This window comes from Hippocampus guttulatus, chromosome 8, assembly GCF_054856545.1.
Source record: "Hippocampus guttulatus isolate MCC_2025c chromosome 8, RoL_Hgut_1.0, whole genome shotgun sequence".
In the NCBI taxonomy this organism is placed as follows: domain Eukaryota; kingdom Metazoa; phylum Chordata; class Actinopteri; order Syngnathiformes; family Syngnathidae; genus Hippocampus; species Hippocampus guttulatus.
The window spans coordinates 23,929,668-23,952,719 of NC_141268.1; the positions used below are offsets into that span (position 1 = coordinate 23,929,668).

At 54.9% G+C, this 23,052-nt stretch overlaps 1 protein-coding gene across 10 annotated transcripts in view; it reads right to left on the reverse strand.

Annotated features, from left to right (window-relative positions):
- The window catches only part of itpr1b (inositol 1,4,5-trisphosphate receptor, type 1b), a 41,367-nt gene that overhangs the window by 16,871 nt on the left and 1,444 nt on the right, over positions 1-23,052 (reverse strand). For 7 of the 10 annotated variants that reach the window (XM_086117497.1, XM_086117499.1, XM_086117504.1 and 4 more), the window contains exons 3-44: positions 21,703-21,773; positions 21,187-21,302; positions 20,340-20,426; positions 20,048-20,206; positions 18,827-18,925; positions 18,563-18,646; positions 18,339-18,485; positions 18,083-18,187; positions 17,907-17,951; positions 17,791-17,820; positions 17,020-17,177; positions 16,639-16,738; positions 16,404-16,564; positions 16,177-16,318; positions 15,950-16,108; positions 15,681-15,853; positions 14,633-14,752; positions 14,369-14,560; positions 13,618-13,869; positions 13,412-13,553; positions 13,022-13,175; positions 12,754-12,947; positions 12,546-12,684; positions 12,059-12,134; positions 11,805-11,970; positions 11,571-11,726; positions 11,274-11,345; positions 11,049-11,186; positions 10,677-10,802; positions 10,403-10,603; positions 9,963-10,214; positions 9,644-9,769; positions 9,439-9,567; positions 8,314-8,434; positions 8,031-8,215; positions 6,977-7,125; positions 6,338-6,449; positions 5,523-5,558; positions 2,904-2,939; positions 2,210-2,257; positions 1,513-1,642; positions 552-736 (exon numbers count right to left, since the gene is read on the reverse strand). In XM_086117497.1, coding sequence (XP_085973623.1) covers positions 552-736; positions 1,513-1,642; positions 2,210-2,257; positions 2,904-2,939; positions 5,523-5,558; positions 6,338-6,449; positions 6,977-7,125; positions 8,031-8,215; positions 8,314-8,434; positions 9,439-9,567; positions 9,644-9,769; positions 9,963-10,214; positions 10,403-10,603; positions 10,677-10,802; positions 11,049-11,186; positions 11,274-11,345; positions 11,571-11,726; positions 11,805-11,970; positions 12,059-12,134; positions 12,546-12,684; positions 12,754-12,947; positions 13,022-13,175; positions 13,412-13,553; positions 13,618-13,869; positions 14,369-14,560; positions 14,633-14,752; positions 15,681-15,853; positions 15,950-16,108; positions 16,177-16,318; positions 16,404-16,564; positions 16,639-16,738; positions 17,020-17,177; positions 17,791-17,820; positions 17,907-17,951; positions 18,083-18,187; positions 18,339-18,485; positions 18,563-18,646; positions 18,827-18,925; positions 20,048-20,206; positions 20,340-20,426; positions 21,187-21,302; positions 21,703-21,773 — 5,473 coding nt within the window. The remainder of the gene's footprint in view (positions 1-551; positions 737-1,512; positions 1,643-2,209; positions 2,258-2,903; positions 2,940-5,522; positions 5,559-6,337; positions 6,450-6,976; positions 7,126-8,030; positions 8,216-8,313; positions 8,435-9,438; positions 9,568-9,643; positions 9,770-9,962; positions 10,215-10,402; positions 10,604-10,676; positions 10,803-11,048; positions 11,187-11,273; positions 11,346-11,570; positions 11,727-11,804; positions 11,971-12,058; positions 12,135-12,545; positions 12,685-12,753; positions 12,948-13,021; positions 13,176-13,411; positions 13,554-13,617; positions 13,870-14,368; positions 14,561-14,632; positions 14,753-15,680; positions 15,854-15,949; positions 16,109-16,176; positions 16,319-16,403; positions 16,565-16,638; positions 16,739-17,019; positions 17,178-17,790; positions 17,821-17,906; positions 17,952-18,082; positions 18,188-18,338; positions 18,486-18,562; positions 18,647-18,826; positions 18,926-20,047; positions 20,207-20,339; positions 20,427-21,186; positions 21,303-21,702; positions 21,774-23,052) is intronic. The other 3 variants (XM_086117500.1, XM_086117498.1, XM_086117501.1) reach the window with 2 other exon arrangements.

Genomic DNA, 23,052 nt, shown 5'->3' on the forward strand with positions numbered 1-23,052 from the left:
ACAGCTGTATTTAATATTTTGGGGGGGGGGGCGCAGGACATTTATGGGCAGTTGCTGTGGGAACCTCCGGTGTTTGGTACGCACTCTGGCCACAACCGGCCACTCTGAATTCCGCAAACATTTTCATGGTTGCGTATTGATTTGACAACAAGCGAAAAGCCCTTCGATCTGCGTCAGAGTGTGAACACGACATTGATGACGCACCTGACAAGAAGCTCTTTTCATCCCAAGATTGGCTTGAATTCTTCCTTTACTAGGACGACCGTGTTAACAAGGCATTCAGTGACGACGGTGCTGAGAAATTTGGGTTCGTTTGCCACCGTCGGAATGGAAGGCCAGCATCAACGGTGCGGTCGACGCACTTTTCCAGTGTCTTGTTTTAGGACATATGCCATTCGTTTTTTTTGTCTTTCCCAATTGTTGACATCTGCGGTCCAAAGATGCCCATTTTGTTTGTCTCTTGGGAAAATGTGCTTTCAAGCTTCCAGAAATTGCGCACTTTACCAACACCGCCCACCACCTTCCATCCCGCACCCTCTTCGGATGCTCACCTGGATGACCGTGTTTCCGCCTTCCAGTAGGGCAATGGCGAGCAGGATGCTTTCTTGGAAGATGCGATCGCTGGTGGCGTTCATGATGAGGTCAATAACCAGGTCAGAAGCGCCCTCCTTATCCAGGTGGCACTGGACCTCCGCTAAACTCAGTTCACCGCGCCCTCCGACCCCAGGGCTGACAACTGCGCGCGCACACACACACACTCAGATGATCATCATTTCTTGGATATTTGTTGCAAAATACACACGGAAACAAGGTGGACGTCATCCGAGTGTCGCGGGCGTGCTGGGGCCAATCTTAGCCATCTGCGGGCGGTTCAGATCAGGGCCTCAGTCCTCGAGGGCCCCCTTTCCAGCACGCTTTGACTTCATTTGAGTCATTCCATCCAAAAACGGAATCCGAATTGCACGGTGGGCCATCTGCGTTGACTCTGGATGGCGCCGGTGTCAAACCCGGGGCCAGGGGGCCAGACGGGGCCCCGCACGTCATTTTATGTGGCCCGCCAAAGAAATGACCGCAAAGTGCGTCAACTCCATGTTTCTTGCTAAATTACCAAAAGTGCAGATGATCTTCCCTTTTAAAAACGCGGAGATACCGCAAGCATCTTTGTGAATAATACTGTCATCGTTTTTGAACAAACCGCTTTCACTAGCCTCCGATTTCCAAACTAGTTATTCATCAATTTGTTGCGTCTCCGTAATATGAGGCGATCCTATTTATTTGGGCTCAAAGTCAAAACGGCCCTCCGACGAAAAGCGTCAGCGCAACGCGGCCCGCGACGAAACCGAGTTTGACCTCTGCCGCGCGGGATCACGTCGCGCAAATGGTTCGAGTGGCCCCGACGGACCGACGACAGCCGAGTTCCTTTCGGTTTCGGTTGATCGGCTCTGCCGCGCGTGCGTTTCCTTTTTCGAAGCCCTTCGCTTTCACCGGCGCACATCGTATCACGTCAGCCACCTGTCAGAGCTTTCCCCTGCGATCCGGCAGAAAGTGGCCCGGCGCCGAAGGGCGTGTGACTATCTCTCCTCTGTCCGGACTTGACATTTCCGTAGTATCGGTTGACCAAGATCTGCCGCAGAGCTTCTCCCTATCAAGACAGGATACGGTCCATGTTATGCGTCTATTCATACGCTCCTTTTATCAATTATTGTCACAATCGATCGGCCCGGTCAATCGCGCGCTCGAGTCGCGTCTGAAAAGACGCTAATAAGAGAAGGGAAAAATAATTGACACGATCGTTAGACGTCCACTTTTAAGAAGATATGGTTGTCGCGTTTTCTTTTTCAAGTCCCTCAAAAACAAGAATCCCAAGAGCCGACGACCCCAACTGGACAAAAGCAGATTCTTCGTCCCTTCTGACCTCCGTCAGAGATTGTGATCAAAGCTTGCCCCCCTGATGTATTCGGGAAGGACGAGGCACGTTGCCTTGGTGAAAATCAGCGCCACGTCCAATCTACTGTACAAAGTCCCTCCGGGAGGAGATGCAAACGCGAGAGAGTACTTATCCATTACGCAGTCGGCCATCGCGTAATTGCCAAACGTGTGAAGGAGAAAGGTGAGCGGGCGCCATGCCGTGGAGGTCGCGTGACTGCGGGGGGTTAGTCAATTGTCCGCGGAAGACGCAGCCCCGAAGCAGACCAAACTAAGCACCTACCCTCCTCTGATCCTCCAGTTGCTTCTGAGGCTGGTTGGGGTCAAGCTCCTTTTAAGGGTGAGTTGAGTTAGCAGAGAGCGATCCAAAAAAGTGAAAGGGTTAGGAATTGGTTAATCGTGCACATTCGATGACATGCGTGCAGCGCATGAAGCGCAAATGACATCATGCGGGGGTAAGTTGCTCTCATGCGGGCTTGGCTCATCTCCCGTGCGCACCGATTCATTTCCAACTCAAACAAGACAACGACACTCGGTTTTACCTAACGAAAAGCCTATTTTCAAACTAAACCCAAAAAAAAAAACAACAACAAAACTGCCACCGCCAGGAACGGTCTGGCATGTTGCGACTCCTCCACGGCTGAAATGATTTGGCCCGCCTTTGCCAGCATGCCGGTGAGGGAGAGACACACGCCGCCGCAATGAGAAGGACACAACTCGGGACACATACGGTGAATTCAACAACAACGACGACAACAACATCAAACTTATTTATGCCTTCGCGCGAGATCCGGATCGAAAGAGATACGGGACGAAATGAAAATGGATGGGGAATTTCACGGGACATCTGATGAGAGCCATGATGAAGATTTTCCACAACGGGAGCCATATGAATCGAGGTGAACGGTCGGCGAGGGGATCGAATTAAAACGATGACGGATCAACACTAGGCCAGTCGCGGTGGATCCGAAACACACCTCAGAAGACTCTTCGGGTTCGGGTGGAGGTGCCAGCTGATGGGGAACAAAGGCATGATGTTAGTCAAGGTTCCAAGCTGTTCAGTTAGCGCCGGTGCCACGAGGCAAGTCGTCACGACGTCGCTTCAGGCGACAATTAAACACTGCAGCAAAACGTCGCTCTCTTCAGGAAGCTCCAAGCATTGGCACGACATACAGCATGCATGCGCATTACGGAACAATCAGATTTGGGCCCGGGCCTGCAACGTGGAGCGTATCGAATGACAAAGTAGGTTTCATCTCGGGCAGGGGTCCCCGACCACGGGCTGCGGACTGCCGTCGGGCTTCAGGCCGCACACGGACGGGCGCGCGCCGACCGCCATTCGACGTGACTTTCGATGCGATCGCTCAATTGTGAACGCAGACGAATCCCCGGTCGTGCGCGCGCGTGCCAACCGTTTGCTTTTACTTCCCCTATCAAAACACTTCCTTTTTTGTCTCAATGATTTGCCGCGATTGTGGCTCACACTAAGTGTGTAAAAAGTGTTTACATTATTCATGTCGGTCTTTTTTTTTTTTAAATACAAGATGCGGTCACTTGAACAGGGGTGTGTGGACTTTTTATATGCATCCTAAAAGAGAGACATATCCCTGTGCAGGTTGCTAGACTTGATGCGTTTGCTTGTAAACATGGTCAATTGCCACATCGCTGAAGAGTTTATATTCCGGGAAAGAGGAAAATAAAAAAATAAAAAGAGAGCGTGGGGGTGTTGGCTCTTATGCAACAGCTTCCTGAAGCTGGCTTGAGCCCAAGAATCGTGCAGTCTGAACTCGGGGAAACTGGGACAGCGCTGAAGAATCTGCACCCCCGCCCCCTACTGAGTGTGGGAAAAAAAAAAAAAGAAAACTGCCTCCTGACTTCACCCGCTCTGGCAGTCGGGCAGGATAAACGAGGACAAGTCCGTCTGAGGTTGTTGGGCAGGAGGGAAAAACAAACAAAAAACAAGACGGGAGTGAGCGGTAAGCACAAGCAGACAGAGAGAAAATTGAGAGTGCACAAAAAGCGAGAACGTGGACGGGGTTTCCAGCCGGAGAATGAAAATAGTTCCTCGTGTTCCCTGCAAGCCATGCCGCGGAGAGGATGTGGGCGCACGCGAGGCAAGCGTGAGCACATGGACTGAATGACATACGGCGCGGCACAGCGACGGGGCGCCGTTAGCGGAGAACCTGGCCCGCGCGTTCACGTGCCGGTTCCCCTTCCAAATTGAAGAAATATACGGCTCGTTTTCAATGAATCCGATCGACGTCACGATGCTCTCCGCGGCGGTGTTAACGATCACCCCCCCGGCCCATTTTAGACGTCGGCTTGAATCCAAGCGGGACATTCATTGGCCGATTCCGGGATCAAACGCCCGTTGCGAATTTTGCCGTTGAGCTGCTCGTTCGGGAACAGCAACTTGCGCAAAAGGTACTGAAACATCGAACGGTTGGACACGCGCATTCAAAAGCGTGGAGGAGGGCACATGAAGCTCCCCCCCGCAAATGGTTGGAATTCATCTTTGGCTCGTCGCGAAATTTCACCCGAGAGCCAAAAGCTGCGCAGTGAGCCAGCGGCCCCATCCGCTTTGGCTTAAAACGGGAGTCGTTTCACGCTTCACATCGATTCCGCGACAGACGACGGCGAGACGCCGCGAAGCCCCGTTTTGGCATGAGTCACTGATGACAAATGCGGCAAGGGCGCGGTCACACCCGGCGCCCCCGCGACACCTCCTCACAACAACGAGCCAAAAAGGGGAACCTGCTTTTGTTCTCTTCCCGGTGCACCTTGCTCACGATCACGCATCGTTCCGCGACGCACGCACACGCACGTGCGACGTGCCCGCCGTCCCGCGTCGTCCGGACCCGCCGGAGTCACCATGATCTCGAGTCACCAAACCATATCAGAGTCAAGATTGGCCATCCCCCCCAAACACGCTTAGGATGGATTTTTGGACTCCTCCGTGCATGTAGAACTACTTGAAGGGATCACAAATGGACAAGAGGAGATCGCAAACCGTATTTTAGAAGGCGAGTAATCATTGTTCCGATCCGGAAGAACACTCCCTCCATTGTGCAGCAAGCAGTCTTTGCTCAAAACGCCGGGAAAGCACAAATGCAAAGGAACGGCCGGCCCTAAGCGTATGGGGGGAGGCCAGACTCCAACACAATGCGCACGGCACGCTATGCAAACTCGCAGCATAAGCCGGACGACTGAAAAGGAACTAGGGCTGACCAAATACGCCGGGCACCTCGCAGAGAGTCACGATTCATTCTTTTGTCGCTTTGAATGTAGCCCGGCTCGAAATAAACCCGTGCGGCCCATCGCGTCGGTGACGCTGACGCGCACGCAGTAAAGACCAAAATCGCTATCGTTGGGGGAAAAATGGGCCGAGCTCAGGCCACAATTTGTCATTGCGCTTTGAACGCGCCAACGATCACCAACGGATCGCCTAGGCATGAATTATACATCGCGTCGATGCCCGGAGCGTTTGGAACGCTTCAGCCGGGATGGGATGCGCTAAGCTGCTGACAAAGCTCGCAGATAAGACACGGGAAAGCAGGTTTCAACTATTGGCGGGCGTTCAAATGAATAGAATCGACCTCGGCCACATCCGTTTCATCATCAAAGGCAATCGGCTGGAAAAAAAAAAAAAAAAAAGGGATAGGGGCAGAATTAGTACAGCTCCGTTAGTGCGTTTCGCTTTGCCGCACGCACAACATGCAATGTTAGTCGATGCTGTTAGGACGCCGTGGGCCAAACTCAAAGTCTGAGCGCGCAAAACGGGCACGCACTCACTCAAATAAGCGCGCGGGTCGATCTTTGAACCGGGAGTAGCCCGGATGGTAGCCGGTTAAAAGCCGTGAGAGGCGAAGAGATGAATCAAGCGCACGTGATGCGATTTCTCAAACCTGAGACAAATTGACAAAGACGTGCCAACGTAGCGCGGGCGGAAGCGAGAGGCCGAAGATAAACCTTTCCACTCATGTAAATGCTTTGGGAGTGCCATAGCGGAGAAAAAAAACCCGAAACAAAAACACAAAACAAGACCTCAACATATTGTCGACAGAGCGATGCAATTGGGGAGCTTTGAAATGGCCGGGCTGCCTTGGAGCCAGTCACAAGAAGGAGTCACGCTCATTCACCCATGCCAAAATTCCTTTCAATTCCGCATTTCGAGAGCATTTCAGTGCACTCCGACCCGTCGGGATCCGTCTGTGTGTGTGTGTGTGTGTGTGTGTGTGAGAGATGGGATGGGATTTTTTTCTCCTTTTACGATGCCGCGGCGCATTACGTACAAGAAGCGCAGCTCTCACTTGCTCCCTTTGAAAGGCGATTGGCCGAGAAACGCATTTGGCGGGGAAGTCGTGCACAGCGGGGAAGGGTGAAAGTTTCCCGGTGAACTTGCGGCCGGTACCTTGTCTCCGTAGCCACGCTCCTTCGTCATCATCTCCCTGAGGGTCTGCAGTACTTTGATGCACAGACGCTCCTCATTCTCCTCCAGCAACTGCTTGGTGTGTTTAATTAGTCTGGTCGGCGGCGTACGGAGGGAAAAACATCCGTTACCATGGCATTTACGTCTTCAATGACTCAACCGAACGCCAAGATAGCCGATTGAACGGATTCGCTGGCCGCGAGCCCAAGAGCGGGCAATGCCTTCGATCAACTTGGAAACGCGGAGGGAGAAGAAAAGTTTGAGTGTGGCATCGGGCATCGTCAGCGGGACCGCAAAAAACGATCTTCCTTTGGTGTAAAATCCACACCGAAATGCGGCTTCCGAATCATCACGGGGCACACGAGGTCGGGATTTAGCGGCCGCGGTGAGAGTTGACGTGCTAAGGGTCTCGAAGGAGGCCGAGAGGTTGGATAATCCCAGAAGCCCCGTGTGCCCCGTGTGCCCCGCCGCTTTGCCTCTAATCCAGTCTGAGCTCGTATCAGGCAGAGCGCGCGCGTCATGTGAGAACTGACTTTAAACACGGTCAGGGCAGTCGGCCTTTTTCAAAGACAGGCATATCTTCTCCCACGTCAATAAACAACCCGGAGCGCGGTTGCATACTTGGATATGAATCCTCCACTTTGGCATTTCTTGCGAGCTTCCGTGTTCTCGGGGAAGAGCAACTCGGGACGATGGAGGACATCCACGAGCACCGAGAGCTCGGCCCGGACCAGCGGCCGCAGGCGGTCCTCCAGAGCCGACACGATGTCCTGCGGACGGACGCGGTCTGAGCCGGGCTTCGACGACAACGCCCCGCCGATCAATTCCCGCGGGTCGGAGTTCGCGACGCCGACAAGTACCTCGGCGCTCGGCCGTGCGTCAAACGGGCTCGTCGGAACGTCGCCGGCGCGACGCGCCGAGATCCCGAGCGGAGCGCCGTTCCGCTCTCGCTTTTGTTCGGAAACGGTTCCGTTACGAGAGTGGCGACAAAACGCGCCCGTTGGTGACGCCGGAATAAGGCCTCGCTTTGCTCGCTCCGCTTATTGAACGCAAACCGCCGGTTCTCATCGGTCCAGATTTGGACGAAATACGAAAGAGCGGGAGTTGGCGCGCTTTACTTTCAGCCCTGATAAAGTCGAGTCAAGATATTTGGAGGAAACCTTTTGAGTTTTTCCAAAGGTTAGTTCCGGGGTGGGCTAGGCCAACAAAATTGGCCTTTTTATCAGCACAGCGGCGCCGATAAAAGAGACTTGACTGGCTCAACCGTTGCAGGCGTGGCTTTGTTTCTTGCGCGTCAAAGCACATACGCGCTCAGGTGAGGTCAACTTCACGCGCGTGAGCCACGGCGCTGCCTGTGACCGGAAACCCGCCCGCAGCGCGGCACGTCCGTTTCAAGGAAAACGACTGCGGATGACTTTTCGGAGGGACGTCCGAGCCTTCCGGCGAACGCGCGGTCAGGCGTTGCAAGAATTTGACACGCGACGGCTCGGGTCCTCGAAATGCTTTCCTAGAAGGCGATTGCCAAGATGTCGGCGTTCTTTGCCCCCGCGCGCCCCTCCTCTTCCGCGAGCGAGGAGGCAAATGACAGAAGCGAGGGCCGCGATCCACGCGAACGCAAATGGGCGCGTTCGGAGGAAGGCGTCGGGATGAGCGCCGCAAACGTTTCTTTGCCCACCTGAAGCCTCTCGATGATGTTTCTGTAGTCTTTGGAGGTCGGAAGTGCGGAATCTCTTCTGGAAGTGGTCTTCGCTGACAGTTTCCAGTTGAGGAGGCTCTTCTGGACGACATTGTTGGACTTGACGAACAAGTTGTTCACCTGGCTGTCCAGATCCACCGGGATGGCGATGGCTCTGCTCTTAGCTGGGGTCGGCAAATTGTCCAGGCTCGATTATTTGGCCGGCCGCGCGACACTTCGGACACGGCGATCGATCGGCTTGCGGGCCGGCGCCGTATCATACCGACGTCCGAGAGGACTTTGATGCAAGCCTCCACCGAAGCTTTCTGGACCGGGCTCAGCCAGTGACAGTGGTACGCTCGGAAAACCCCCTGCAGCAGCTGGACGAACACGGGCTGGCGAGTCTGCAAACGAACAAATGCGTTTGGTGAAAAGCACCTTCGCGGCCAACGACGCGACCGCGACCGTCGCTCCCCCGACTACGGCGCGCAAGGCCGGGCAGACTTTAGCGAGCCGGCCGCTCGGAGTCATCGGCGCGTCGCGCCGGCGGCCGACGGCCGCTTGCTGCTTGGCGAAAGGGAAACCGCAGCCCGAGAGGACAATAAATACCTCGGTTATCTTTCCCGGAACGGCGGCCTGCAAAAGAGGGTCGCGACGCCATCGATACATCTTGTGGCAAAACGATAACAATCACGAGAGCAAAAGCTTTTCCGCTGGAATTAAAACGGAAGCGATGGGGACGTTTCACCGGGAGACGGAAGATGACAACAAAGCGCAACGCGGCAAACTATTGGGCCCGTCCGGCACTTTGACGCCGAGTGACCATTGCGAGCCATTGCATCACCCACAGCCGGTTCCGGCGAAACCTTGTGCAACGCACCCACGGATTTGGGAACAACCGCGAGAACAAGCCACAGAGTGCGGATCCGCGGCGACTTCCACCGCAGCCTCTTGACACACACGCCGAGGCGGGCGGTGCGCCACTCGGGATCGCTCGGAAAAAGTCAAGGTTACTTGCGTACGCGTTGCGAGCCACCTATGCGGAGAGAGGAATTGGGGGATTTGGTCCTTTCTGGAGCCTTGCAATCAACCTCAAGTGAGGTCCCGGACAACTTTGAAAGGAATAATCCCCTTGCGATCGCTTGCGCGCTGCCTCGATTTTTCTCTCTGATGGAGACCGAAACTCGGCATCATCATCCTCGGCGTACTGCAGAACTGCTCGCCTCGTTTGGATCTCATTGGAGCGCCTGGCCTGCCTTTCGAAGACGCTTCTGCTTTCAAGCCAGTTGAAAAGCGCCCGGCCAAACGACGCGGAGATCGCAACGTATATCGGAGCGGGCTGCGAACGCGAACGCACAAGCGCTCGCCCTGCGGCGCGAAAAGTGCGACGGCAAAGCCGCGGGATGACCTGCAAGCTGGCGCTCTGGTCGGAAAAAGGAGAGCTGAAGAAACAGGTGACGATGCTCATGACCGTCTCCGTAACGTAACGCTCCGGCGCGCTGTCCGCGTGCTTCCTGTCACTGGTGTTGTTGCACGCCTGGACAGAAACAAAATGGATCAGACGGTACGGTACCTCTCCCTCGGGGGGGACGCCCGCGTTCGCTTTCGCTCACCCGACAAATGTCCACCAGGAAGTTTTCAAACAGCTTCCACATGTGGTTCGATGTATAAATCTCCTTCATTTCCACTTCCGTGTCCACGTAGCAGTGGTTCAGGAAGTCGATGTAGGCAATCTTTACCTAGGAAAGGTGACATAAAACCTGGTATCGTGTGGGAAGCCGAGCGGGCGGCTCCGTCTCGTTCCCCCGACCATCTTCGCGGTTCTATCGGAGGAAGCCGAATCGGAAGGCGTTTCAAACACGGCCGCGGGACCGCTCGCGAGGTAGCTCGCGCGTTTCATTACGCGCGGCCCGAAATCCGCCGCTTTCCCACCTCGGGAACGCAGTCTTCGTGGGTGACCACGCGCACGATGTCGTCCAGGGGCAGCAGGGAGTTGCACTTGATCTCGGTGTAGACGTTTTTGCCCTCGGTGCAGACGGCCAACAGTTCCACCAGCCGGATGTGGTACATTAACTGGCCGTTCTCGTCCATCCGCTCCCGCTCCGAGCGCATCATTTGAACCAACGCTTGGAAGGACGCGCGATCGTTGTAGAAGACCAGCACATCCTCTCCGGAGTTCACAAGCTGTCAAGGGGTCAGAGTCACGGCGGACGGTTGACGCGGGAGGCTCGCCAAAAAGCAAAACAAACCAACTCGAATTCTCCAAAAGGACAACGAGATGACGACCTAAGAAACGGGTGAGCAAAGCTTCTGTCGGGTGCTACGCTCCGAAAAGAACACAACATGCCCCCCCCCCCCCCCCCTCCGCAAACCTCAGCCATGACAAGGTCTTGGCACTTTTTGATGAACTTATTCTCAGCCTTCACGATGGTTTGAAGAAACTTGAGGTACTGGACATGTCGGCCGTGTGTCTCGGCGCAGTGCACAAAGTGTTGAACCACCCGCTCGTTGATCTCGCTGCAGAGCTGGAAGTTATTCATGAAAATGCGCTGCATGGTAACGGCCTCTAGAATCTGAAAGAGCGGAAAAGGGGTTCGGGGAAAAGCGCTAGCGCGTGATAAAGGCCGGCAACGTTTCAAAGCTCACCCCCGTGTTCAGAAAGAGGTTGAGATGCTTGTGAAGAAGAATTTGGTTTTGCGGGTTCCCCGCGCAGAAATTCTGCAGAAACTCGTGAGCCAGTTTCATAATTTCCTGCATGCGAACATCCTCGCCCTGTCGCAGAAAACACAGAATCTCCTTTTTGCTCCTAGAAACGTACGGCGCGTCTTCAACCCGAGAACCGCGCGCGTCGAATCGACTCGATTGCATTTGCTCAACGAGCGGCGCGAGGTAAGATCATCCGGATCGGGGTCCGGTCCTTTTTGTTCAGAAGGCGTGCGGTCGACGTATCCGCGTCCGGACGATCCTCCGTCGCGCGGCCGGTCCGCGAAAGAAAATGGAGCAAGTTGACCCGCACACCTTTTCATAGGGGATCTGGAGAAGCTCCAGCACCACGCAGTGGGCTCCCATGTTCCTCAACAGCCTCTGCCGCTGTTTCTTACTCTTCTTCCCCGAGCTCCCCTCCCGGACGCAAAGCATACTGAGACGCAGGAGAATCTGGATAAACGCGGGCGAGACAAAGAGTCACCGGCAAAGAAGACGTCGGCGTCACGGCGCGGTACTTGACCAAGGGGTACCGCGGACCTCTTTCACAACCCTGTAGTTGTAGTTGCCGGCGCTTTCTGCGCTGCTCTCGTCAGAACCGAGCGAATCCCCCTGCAAAAAACAACCGACGCGGATGCTTGAACTAACGAGCGTAGCGAAGTGCACCGACTCCATTTCCCGCTTTAAAGCTGGGGATGCGACACCTGTTCAAACGCCGCGTCTGGTTTCTCCGAAGCGCGGACGCATTCAATAAGGGAGATGGAAGGCGAGGCGGCCGAGCCTCGTTTGCGGCCGGCGCGCCGGTACGGAACCTTGGATCGAAAGGACCTCGGTTACCTTCTTTCTGTTATCCGACTCTCCGTCCGTCCCATCTTCCCCTTGCCTTTTGTAAACCCACAGCTCGGACTTCTCCACAATGGAGCGCAGTTGGTCCAGGTCCGATTTGATCTGCTTGTAGTTATCGACATCCTGCCCGGTCACAAGGAGCTGGACCTGGAGTAGGGTTTGGATCGAGATCCATTTAAAAAAAAACAACAACAAAGAGAAACGGCAGGGGTAAGCCCCACCTACCTGTTTGAAAGCCACGAGAACTTCCTGCCTCTGGCTGAAGTGTCGGAAGAGCAGGTGAAGCGCGCCCGACACGAGAGGAGGGTAGTCGTGCATGGTGAGGTGCAGAAGCACTCTTAGGAAGGTACGTCCACCGTGGTCGTCCAGGTCCAGCGGAGTGTTCTCTTCACTAAACGGCCGGAGCAAAATAAGGTCGCCGCCTTCATCGAATCTCCTTCCGAGCCGTCGCTCGTATGGCGAGACGATTCCGCAATTACCTTCCTCCAAAGATTCCTTCTGCCTGCTCTTCAATGTTTTCAAAGTCGAGGTTTCCTAAAGGGTTCAGATTGTTTTCTTTTCAAAAAAAAAAGATTTGACAATGTCGAAGAAAGCACTCGTACGAGGCCGACCGCAGCGCAGCTTCACCGCGGTCACGCCCCCCCGTCGCACGCCGGCTCGCAGTCGCGCGCGTTGCTGCGCTCGTTCGTGCCGATCGCATTTACGAGTGAAATCGCCTTAGGACCGAAATATTGCAAAATGGCAAAAATTCCATTTTTCTTCTCGGACTCGCATGACTCGGGTTCTTTCTTTCTGCGCGATGCTCAAACGGCGCGGCCGCAAGACGGCGGATGCGGGAGAAACGGTCCCGCCGAACAGCACGCCGGCGTGCGCGCCGGGAGACCTAAAATCCTCCGGGCGTCCGTCCCCGCCTCGTCCGCGAAGGCCGACGTCCGCCGCGGCCGTTTTGAGCGCGCCCCGACGTACCTGGCGTCCCATCGCCGACGTGACCGGTTCCGTTCTGGCCGGCGGCGTTTTCCGATCGCCGATTGTTTTCATCAAACTCTCGTTTGAAAATACACAGGAGGCAGGAAATCCTGTAGTCCAGTCGCACGTTTAGGATAAACTGAGGCAGGAGAAAGGCCAGAGTAAAACCGCAGCGCGAGTTGCCGGTCGCGGCGGGCGGCAAACGCACCTGGAGAATTTCGATGACCTTAAGCTTGGTGTCCATGACCATGATGTCTTCCCTCTCCGGTTCCGCTCGAGCTTGAACGACGTCGCCCTCTGGCCGATGAGTCGGCGCGGTGTGCAGCAGAGCGCCTCCTCGCAGCACCACCTGGGTCATCAGTTCCCCGACTCCGTGGATGGACTTCATCACGTTGCCGCCGGCTACGGAAGCGCAAGCCTCAATCGAGCGCCGCGGAAGGAAAAGGGCGCGAGAGGAGCCGAGTCTCTCCGCCAACCTTTGTTCTGCTCTTCTTTCTCAATCTTGTCCGCGGGGTACGCGGCGCCGACGTGGACACAGTCTAAAATGTTCAGCAGGATCTTGGTCAGCCTTAACAGGTCGCTGAAGTTGTAGAAGCCAAAGTATATCAGGTTCCTCGCCAGATTCACCACCTGCGAAAAAAAGAAATTGACAACCGCGCGCGTCGGACTCCACGCCAGACGCGAGGGAGATTTGGGCCGGCGCGCGCGCCGGCGAGAGGTTTCCGTATGGCTGAAGCCGTAGGCCCCGTCATCGAAACGGGCTTCCCGGTGGCATCGAATAAATCGGAAAGAAGCATCGTGACAACGGAGAAGAAAATCCACCCAACGCTAATCAGCATTTGTCGTCGATCAAAGGAATACAATACCTCAAAGGTGAGCTTGTTTTTCTCCTGGTCGGAGAAGGCAACGTTTTGCGACACCACCTCTCTCAGGTAGTTTTCCACAAAATCCACGGTGAGGCAAAAGCGCTCCTTGATCTCGTCTCCGCCGGTGCCATCGTGATCGTAGCTGGTCGGACAAAGTCAAAGTCACGCGCGAAAGGCGTCGCCCCAAGCGACGGCCGTATACCCACTCGTCGATTGTGATTTGGGAGGGGATCTCGGACCAAAGGCGGGCGTATTTGACCGGCGTGACCTGCTCCTGCGGATCCCGGTCCACGTGCGTGTGCAGCATGAGGCGACAGAAGGAGGCCCGCAAGTCGTAGGGCAGATCCTCATCAGACATGCAGCGAAGGATCAAATCCACGTCCAGCTGCCCCGAGATCTTATTGATGGCCAAGTACTGACGGTCCAAACACATCCGGGCAAAAAGGTTGAGTTGGCACCTGCCGAGAAAGGACGCGGGTGACCTTTGCCGGCCGCGGCGGCGTGCGCTTTCGTCTCGTTGGCGCTCGCGAGCAAAAGCGTGTCGCGCATTCAACCGTGAGCAAAAGTGACCCCGATCTTCATCCCGCTTACAACGACGGACCCGCGCCGCCTCCCTAAACTACGGTTAGCGCGCGAGCGAGACTCGGGAGGGAATTCCCAAGTCGATGGCGACGTGGCGCAAATAAGCCCGACGGAGCGGCCCAGCCAAGAGTCCCGAACTCGAGCCGACCGAGGGGCCGCGGCGTGACCTCGGCGAGCGATTCTCGCCGGGCGTTCCGAGAATACCACCCGAGCGGAAGACTTCTGCAGATATACGGACGCTTTCTCGCAAGTGCCTATCAAACCCTGACGCATTTCTTTCTCGGTTTATGCCGCCCAAATGTCACATGCCTCGAGTGAAATGTGGATGATTTCACAGGGCAAACAAAGCGAAGCGTAGGTTCCCGCGTATCTGACCTGTAATAGCCGACCACCTCGTCGTCCTCCTTCTGACCCTCCTTCGCATCCTGGGCCAACTCTCGTACGCTCTTACTTCGTACGCGCTTGGAATCGTCCTTCCAGAACAGCCACACCTCCTCTTCATCTTCGGCCTCGACCGGACGATCGCCATTTGTTCCGACGTCAACCTCAAACCTCGATAAAACCAACCTGATCGACGAGACGTGGTTTCAAGTCGCTCAAACGAGAAGCGGCGGGTGAGCCGACGCGACGGGGCTTAACCTGGTTTCGATGAGGATGTCGGCGTTGGTCGGATCGAGCACGGCATTGCAGATGAGCTCCTGCGTCACGGGGATGGATTTGTTCATGGACACGCAAAGGTCCGACAGGTAGTCCAAAAACCTACGGACGTGCCACACGCGCACAAAAAATGAATGATCTCGACAAACACTACATTCCCACAAACCGAACGGCGAATGGACGCCAGAGTAGGAGTTCTGCGCTCCCTCTTACAAGTACCAGTAAAGAAGCGAGCGGCGGCATTGCGGACCGACCGGAGGCGCTCAATGGAGGATCGGCCGACTCCGAGGTCGAGCGCGGGACTGTTTCAAAGTGCTCTTGACAAAGGAGAAGCTTCACTCCACTTAACTTTAGGACGCACAATGGAAGTTCTCAAACTTGAGATGAATCCCGAGGGCTGACTTTACATTGTAAAAAAAAAAGGCCGGTGCAGACAAAAGTATTTCTCGCATGATTTTTATTTTTATTATTGTGATTGAGAGACAGAAAGGGAAAGATTTCATGTCCGAGGTGCGATGGATAGCCAACTGCATTGCGAGAGGAAAAAAGAAAATCGCGCACGCGCACGCGCACGGCTGCTCAATGAACACACGCAAAAAGACAAAGAAGCCAAATTTGAGCATTTTCTTCTCCTTTACAGTCAAAGTCAGCAAATCAAATGTTTCTTCAGGATCATCTAAAGCAAACGGTTCCGGATTGAAAGGCAACGTTACCTCGACACCCAATTGGCACCGGGGCTGTAAAATCAAAACTCCCGCTTAATTTGAAAAGCGGCCCCTTCACGCCGGTCGCCAACAAGCAGCGTAATTTGTTCGCGAAAGTGAAAACTCAATTTAGCGCAGGCTATTTGAGAACGCGAGAAAAGATCGCAATCCGTTCCGGCAAAAACGCCATTTGTGGTCTTAAATCGGGCCGAAGGTTGACCCAATACAGCGCGCGCTCCCGTTTTCAAACGCGTAAGCGTGTTCCAATTTCTGCCGTTTCACAATGGCGGCAAGAACCCTTCCGCCATCGATTCGATTTTTTTTACCTTGGCTCCCGACTCTTCCTCACAAGAGTGACAAATGTGTCGATCTCCGCAGCGGTGATGTGTTTCTCGAGCAACTTGCGGTTGTTGTGCAGTAGAGCGGTGATGGTGTCTTCTGCCAGCACATCGTAGCCTATTTGTTTCTGCATGAAGCGAAATTGCTTGGCGATATATTCCTGCGCAAAGTCGGCAAAGAGAGGATGTTTACGAGCCATTGGGTCGGAGCGAAGCGGCGGCGGCGGCGGTGCCCCCCCCCCCCCACCCCACCCCACCTGGTTCTTCCTGTAGTCCTGCTGAGAGTGGCGCAGCACTCTGTAACAAAGCCGACAAATGTGACGGAAAGGAGCGTGCCGTTGATCGCCCAGCTCCTCCAGACGCAGCATGGGACCGTCGCCGCTGTCCGTGAACGGCGCTTGGAGGAGTTTGAAGATCTATTTAACAAACAAACAAAAAACGGTCAAGCGTGACAGTCTGAGCTCCGGACAGCATTTCCACAAACCTGCTTCAGGATATTCTGCTCTCTCGTGAGTTTCTGTCTTTCTCGGTTAGGCTTGTTGACCATGATCTCCAAAACGTCCTGGCCGCTGTTTGGGATGTCCACGACAAAGAAGACGAGATCTTCCAGGAGCTTGGTCACAAACCTGGAGAGAGAATGTACGGGTACGTCGCCAAACACGCGTACGATCGCGGGGACTTCAAAAACCCAAAAATAAGAAAGGCGGTGACCTTCTTTCATTCTGCGTGATGGTGCCCTTTTCCAGTTTGCCCGCGACGGATGCCAAGACTTTACTCGCGTCGTTGGCAAAGTCTAAATCCCGCACCTCCGCCGGTGGCACCGGCACAATGGCAAAAGCCTCCTTGTCTTCTTTCACCGCCGACGTTCCGATCTGAAAACGTGCAATGAGTTGAATGTCGCGACCTTTGTCCCGCCGATAAACGAGGCGCTTTCGATTGAACTCACCCTTAACATCACCGGCTTTTCCTCCTCTTTGTCAATGGGGATGTTGGTGCCGCGAACCCACGTGTTGGTGCACAAGTGTTTTAGCCGCACGTAGGAACTCCTTCAAAAGAAAAAAAGAAATGAAGCCGCGGAGGAATGAAGTTTCATGCCAAAGCAACCGAATGCGCCGGGATTGACCCGAAAGGGCGGAATCTCTCACAATTGATTAAAATGTTCAAAATAGGGACGTGACGCTCAAGTCATCTGGACTTTTGATGACCAGAGTGTCATCGATGTTCTAAGCTTGCGGGTGAATGTCTTTGCCGTTTGAAAGTAGGGGTGGGGGGCAACCGGTGGATTCACAAAGTGACAGATGTTTCTTCGAAAGTGTTGGTTTTGTACCTGGGCACCATGGAGTCTCCGCCCCTCAACGTGGTGGGGTCTAATTCAAAGATGGACGAGATGTCCATGCCATCCGGGACTGGGACGAGGGTGTGCATGATTTTCTCTTGAGGGCCCCGTAGACGGCCACGTAGAGCTTCATGATCTGCATCCGGCCGCTTTCAAAAAAAAAAAAGCGTACAACGCAACAAAAACCACCAGCCACAATCATGGAGCAAATACAGTACATCAGGGGTGTCAAAGTCAGGTCTTGGAGGGCCGCCGTCCCGCATGTTTTCCGAGTGTCCCCGTTGCAACGCGCCCGATTCAAATGAACAGGTTCAACGTCAGGCTTGCGCAGAGCTCGCCGACGAGCTGATCATTTGAATCGGGCGCGTTGCGACGGGGACACTCGGGAAACGTGCGCCACGGCGGCCCTCCGGGACCAGAGTTCGACACCCGCGCAGTACATGATCTCTCATCGTCTATGTATCCTAATGCTGAGGAACACGCCCGCGCGCAAGAGCCGGGACCCCGGGTGATTACGGTCTAGTGAAGCCTGCCCACTAGCGGAGGTTTCCGGTAACACACGAATCGGCAGTAAATTGAGCCCGATGATGCGATTGTCGCGGATGCGCACCCAAGATTGCAGCCCACCAAGCCCAAGGTGACCATTTTGAAGGTCTGACGTGTTTTGGCTGTGATGATAAAAGAATTATAATGACGGGCGATATTTTGGGCACAATCCATGATTATTTATGTCCCGTTTCTGGAATGGATTCATGCGGGTACCTGGAAATTTAAGGGTGTGAAGTCCACCGCCTAGAGCAGAAAGCAAAGAATCCACCGTGTATGAATGAACATATCAAAGAGCAATAGTGCAATCGACGCTCATCAAAGTGACTTACTGCAGATCGCGGCTCCACGCTCTCTGCCTCCAAGTCAGGGTTCCCCTGTGCAAATAACCTTTGATGACTTTTGGGCACGGGATTTACTTCCATAGATGCGCGAGGTTATTATTCAGGAGAAATACGGCGCGCTGTTACATGGGAACCAATGAGGAGCGTAAGAGATAAAGGCACACCTCTCCCACCTGCGCAGCCAAATAGCAACCGGTAGCCAAATGTTTAAACCTGAACAGGCTGTTCCAGTAGCCTGCACCTCCGCGACACGGGTCGTGGTGGACCACCTGCGAAGGCCGAAACGGAAGACCGCGTCAGAAGACTTTTACGCTCGCTTGCCACCTCGAAGGCGACGAAAAGCAGCGTCGGCAACAATAGTCGTCCTTCTCCGGGATTAGACCCCACGCAAGTCGGAAGACGGAAAAAGAACCGACTCGCCTCTACTTCCCAGAGCGCCTTGCTGCTGGTGGCAGATGTGGCAGATTGGCGGCCCGTCGTTCTCAGGAACACATATTGCTTCTTTCTGTGGTCGTCACACGTGAGGAACTTTTCCTGCTCCGCGTGGAACAAGCGAGCAACATCCCCCTGCCATGGCAAATGGATTTCAGACGGGCCGACCGCCGCCGCGCATCGCGCCAAAAGAGCCAAAGTAATGTACCGACCCCTTTGAGGATGCTTTCCTTGTTGTCACTCCACTTCATGAATAAAACAACCTTCCAGTTGGTGTTGCAATTGACAGAATTAACCTGGATGAAAGATGAGAACCAAAGGTCAGAGGCCACCAATGAAAAAGCGCCTACCGTATGTATACGCGGGCAGTAGACCTACATTACATATCCATGTCTATACGCACGCATGAGATGACCTCATCCTTTTCCCACGGAGCACACCTTCCAAACAATATTTGAATCAACGCGCAACCATACCTCATTGCAGCCCGGATTGTCGACGAGCTGGTGACTGCTGGCGTGAAGAGGCTGCCCCGCGTTCACGGGGTTAAGGACGACTTTATCGCCAATCACCACCTTCGGGAGCGCAGTGGAAAAAATTGCATATGAAACGGAACCGCACGTCTGCAATATGACCGATTTTTGTATTGCTTTTCGCCTCCGCTCTCCGGCCGTCTTTTTCCTCTCTCCGCCATGACATCACATTCTCCAGTTTGTTGTCCTGTCAACAGCTCGGACTCGTCCTACCGCCTTGCCACGCGTATCGCCGTTATTTTAGACCATACTCCATGGCGATATTTTAACATATATTCGCTTGGTATGAAGCGCCTCGAGGCGGCGCGGCGGGGCGAGCGGTCGGCGTGTCCGCCGCGCCGCGCCGCGCGGAGGCTCGGGGTTCGATTTCTGGCCGGGTTGCGCGTTCAGATTTGGGCTCCGGCCTTCCTGTGTGGAGTTTGCATGTTCTCCTTGCGCCTGCCCGGATATTCTCCGGTTTCCTCCCACGTTCCGACAACGTGCACGGGAGGTCGATGGAATGCTCTAAAATGTCCCGAGGTGCGACCGTGAGCCCAAAAGGCGCTCCTTCGTCCACGTCTGCCCCGCGACGGGCCGGCGGCCGGGTTAGGGTGCGCCCCGCCCACTGCCCGAAGACTGCCGGGATAGGCTCGTGCACGCCCGTCTCCTTCACGAGGGAAAAGGGGCTCGCGGATGGAATCGAGATGTCGGGCGAATAATGTCGACGTGAACACCGGAGGGCGCCGTGCACCGTATCATGTATGAATTTACAAAAGAGGAGTTCCCGGAAGAAGAGCACAATTTCGACTTCTTGCAGCAGCGGTGGTTCTATTTTGTTGCACCTTTTTTGAGACGTTTTATGAAAATATACCGTGAGCCAAATATGATCAACGCGCCGTCCGTATTTGGAGATCCGCTGAAGATTGATTTCCGGTACCTTTTGGCTGGAAGTGACACCGGGAAGTGGTCAACAAAGGACTAAGAGAAGTTGGCATTTCCCCCATTTAGAAAACGAATACAAAGATGAAATCGACCATTTTGCCTTCGCCCTTAAGGATCGATTTCACTGGGAAGTCGTCGCGATTTCAAGCGCAGTCACCGGTCGACTTTTGCCGTTGGAATTGAAGCGGCAAACGCGGCCATCGCAGATGACGGCGACCGAGTCCCACGGCCCAATCTACCCACACTGTCTCCCAGGGAGCGCAATTTGTAGAAAGGTTGGATGTAGAACCAGGAGCCCTCATTTCCTGCCGAGTCCAGTGTCACCCTCATGGCGTTCTTTTCCAGCAGTGCGGGTAAACGCTTGTTCACGGTCAGGTACTTATTGCTTTTCAAATGCAGCAGCTTAGGAGGAAGAAGAAGAAGAAGAAAATGCCCGTAAATAGCGACAGGACATTCCTTCCCATCGATGGCACAAAGCGGACAGTGAGAACACGACCGCGGGGACATTCTTATCTCTCGGATCTGGCGAACGTACCTGAATGACATTTCCGTATTGGATGACCGATCCGAGCAACTTGCGATTCTCCGACTCATTCTGCTTCTTTTCCAAGTCGGCCGCGTGCTTCGGCAAAGAGAAACGGGAACAATTACACACACCCCCCCCCGATCGGAGAAATGTGGAGCAAAACGTCGACCCCGACGGCTACTTCAAACTCGACCGCAGACCTCACGGCGCAAGTGTGAAAATAGCCCCGCGCCACTTGTCGTGGTTCAAATCAGTCACAGAGGGAAGCATCAAGAGAGGCGCGTGATTTGATCGCTTTCGCAAAATGAATACCATTCGAGTGCGATGTGGAAAATAAGAGACCAAAGGGGAGCCTCGTTCTTCGACCCGTCGAGCTTACGTGAGGAGCTTCAGCACGAGAGCACAACGACCGGTCCACCTAATCATGGTTTTGTGGGCGGGGCGGGGGGGAACCTGAGGAGATTTGCCGGAGGGTCTTTGAAAATTCCAAATGGTCTTGACCGGAAGGCGTGAAGATCACGGCCGGTTGGCCAAAGCGGCGGTTTTGCACTGAACTCGTTACAGAACGGTGATTTCAAGTTGACCCTTTAGCCTCGCGCGCAAACCGTCAAACGTTTCTCAGATTGTCGATGACCTCGGCGGGCGACGTGACGGGAGGGCTTTGAACAGAAAAAATACACGGGAAGGAACGCACGAGAGTTCGGAAAAAGGTCGACGCGGCGCCTCGACGCCATCCGCTTTGAGCGCGAAGCCGCGCGCGTCAAGCGGAGTGAAATGCGCATACGCGCCACCGAGGCGGCCGGCCGCGTGCCACCGGCGAGCGGCAGATTGGTCGGCGTGCCGATCGGGGCCTTACGTGCAGTTTGTTGAGGAGAACGGCGTCGGTGGTGCCGTTGCCTCCGGGTTTTGCCGCCTTCCAGAATTGTTTCTGCGCCGAGTATCTGTTCATGGGACACAGTTTGAAAAGGCAATCTGGGGACAGAGGCCGAAAGAAGACAAAACTCGCATTAGTGGAGGGAGGGCGTCCGAGTGCGGCTGTTTCGAACCACCTCGCGGGATCCTCATCTAAATCGCAGCTCGGCGGGGAGCGAGTCGCTTTCAAATTCCAGCGGATATTTGTGGAGCGCCTTTTGTTGCGGTGGAAAATATTTGACAAAATGACGGATGAAACAAAAGCCTTGGACAGGTCCAACGAGTGACTGAGAGAGATTTTGAAGAGCACGTTTCAATTGGTACTTTGACTGGCATGTTCGAGGAAGGACGATTGCAAGTTATTTGCTGTGCTGTACAAAGAATCGGGCAGGCAACCCCCCCCAAAGAAAAACGTTGCACCAGCTGCAGACTCATTACAGACAGCGTTTGCTAGGCTTACCTCTGAATTTCTTGGGTGGGTTGTTCAGGTCACCCGTGTCAGGTTGTACCACGCAGCGGTCATCCACGAGCCTAAGGAAACAAGGTGCCAAATCCACACGAGCCCTCTTCCAAAAAAGAAACAAATGTACCTGCCATCTGGAGTCCCAATTGTACACGCATAAATGCGGCTTGACTCAAGTTTCCCCGACAAAAGAACGGTCTCCTTTCGGTGGCCTTCGACTAATAAGCGCGGCGTGAGCGATGAGCGGGTTGAAGCCCGAGGGAATGAATGTCAAATGTTGCCTTGCGTTGAGCTTTGATTTGGATTTGAAATCCGATGGTTCCCAAGGAACGGCAGGAGAGTATTTGAACCGCACTCAATGTTACCTGCTCATTCTCCACTTGTCCAGTTAGCCGACGAATAATCATACCATCGCGACTCGCGGACGGCGGCGGCGGGCCGTCGAGGCGCAGCTAACCTCTCTCACGGCTCGCGTTCGGCGCCGCCGCCGCCAAAGCGACGCCCGGTGCCATTGACCTATTGAAGTCGCATCCTCCACTCAACTCCGGGGAACAGAAAGAGCTTCCCGCGGCAGATGCGGGGGAAGGATCGCGAAGCGGAACCGAACGGCGTCCGAGATGACAAATGAGCTTTGACGCGAGGCGGTCGCTCTCCAAAAACCGAGAGGCGCGAGAGCGTGCTTCCCGAGGGCAAGAAGAAGGGCTGAGGGGGGCGGGGGCCGGGGGGCGAGCGGCGGCGGCCTGGAGAATGACCGCTGAGCCGCTTGAAAGAGATGGACTGCCACCGGCGGAGACGCCGCGCTCATTTTGACCTTGGGAGGGCGACGACAAGAGGAAGACATTTGCAACGACCGATAAAACACACCGACTTCAACTTCCCTTACTCCCGGCCCGGACGGTACGTCGGGTTTTGCCTGGGCGATGACAATGCGGGAGGGGGACTATTTTTGGGCTCGACCGTTTTTACGTGTTCTGACGACCGGCGAGCACGTCGGCCTCCCGGTGCGGAGGCAGAGGGTTCGATTCCGGTTACGGCCTTCCCGCGCGGAGACCGGTGCGGCTTTTCTCCGGTTTTCTCCCGCATCCGGAAAACGTGCGGGGCAGGTGAGCGGAGCGCCCGAGATCTGCGGCTCCGAGAGCACGAAAGGTTGCCGACCCCCCGCTCTAAATCACCCCGAGGCGCGAGTGCGTTCGTCTATGCGCGCCCTGCGACTGGCTGGCAAGCGGTTCGGGGCGTCCCCCCCCGCCGACGGCTTGAAGACAGCCGGGATAGGCCCCCCGCATCCCCCGCCACCCTCGTGAGGAGAAGCGAGTGAGAAAACGGAGGGTTTCATGTGAGCCATTGATG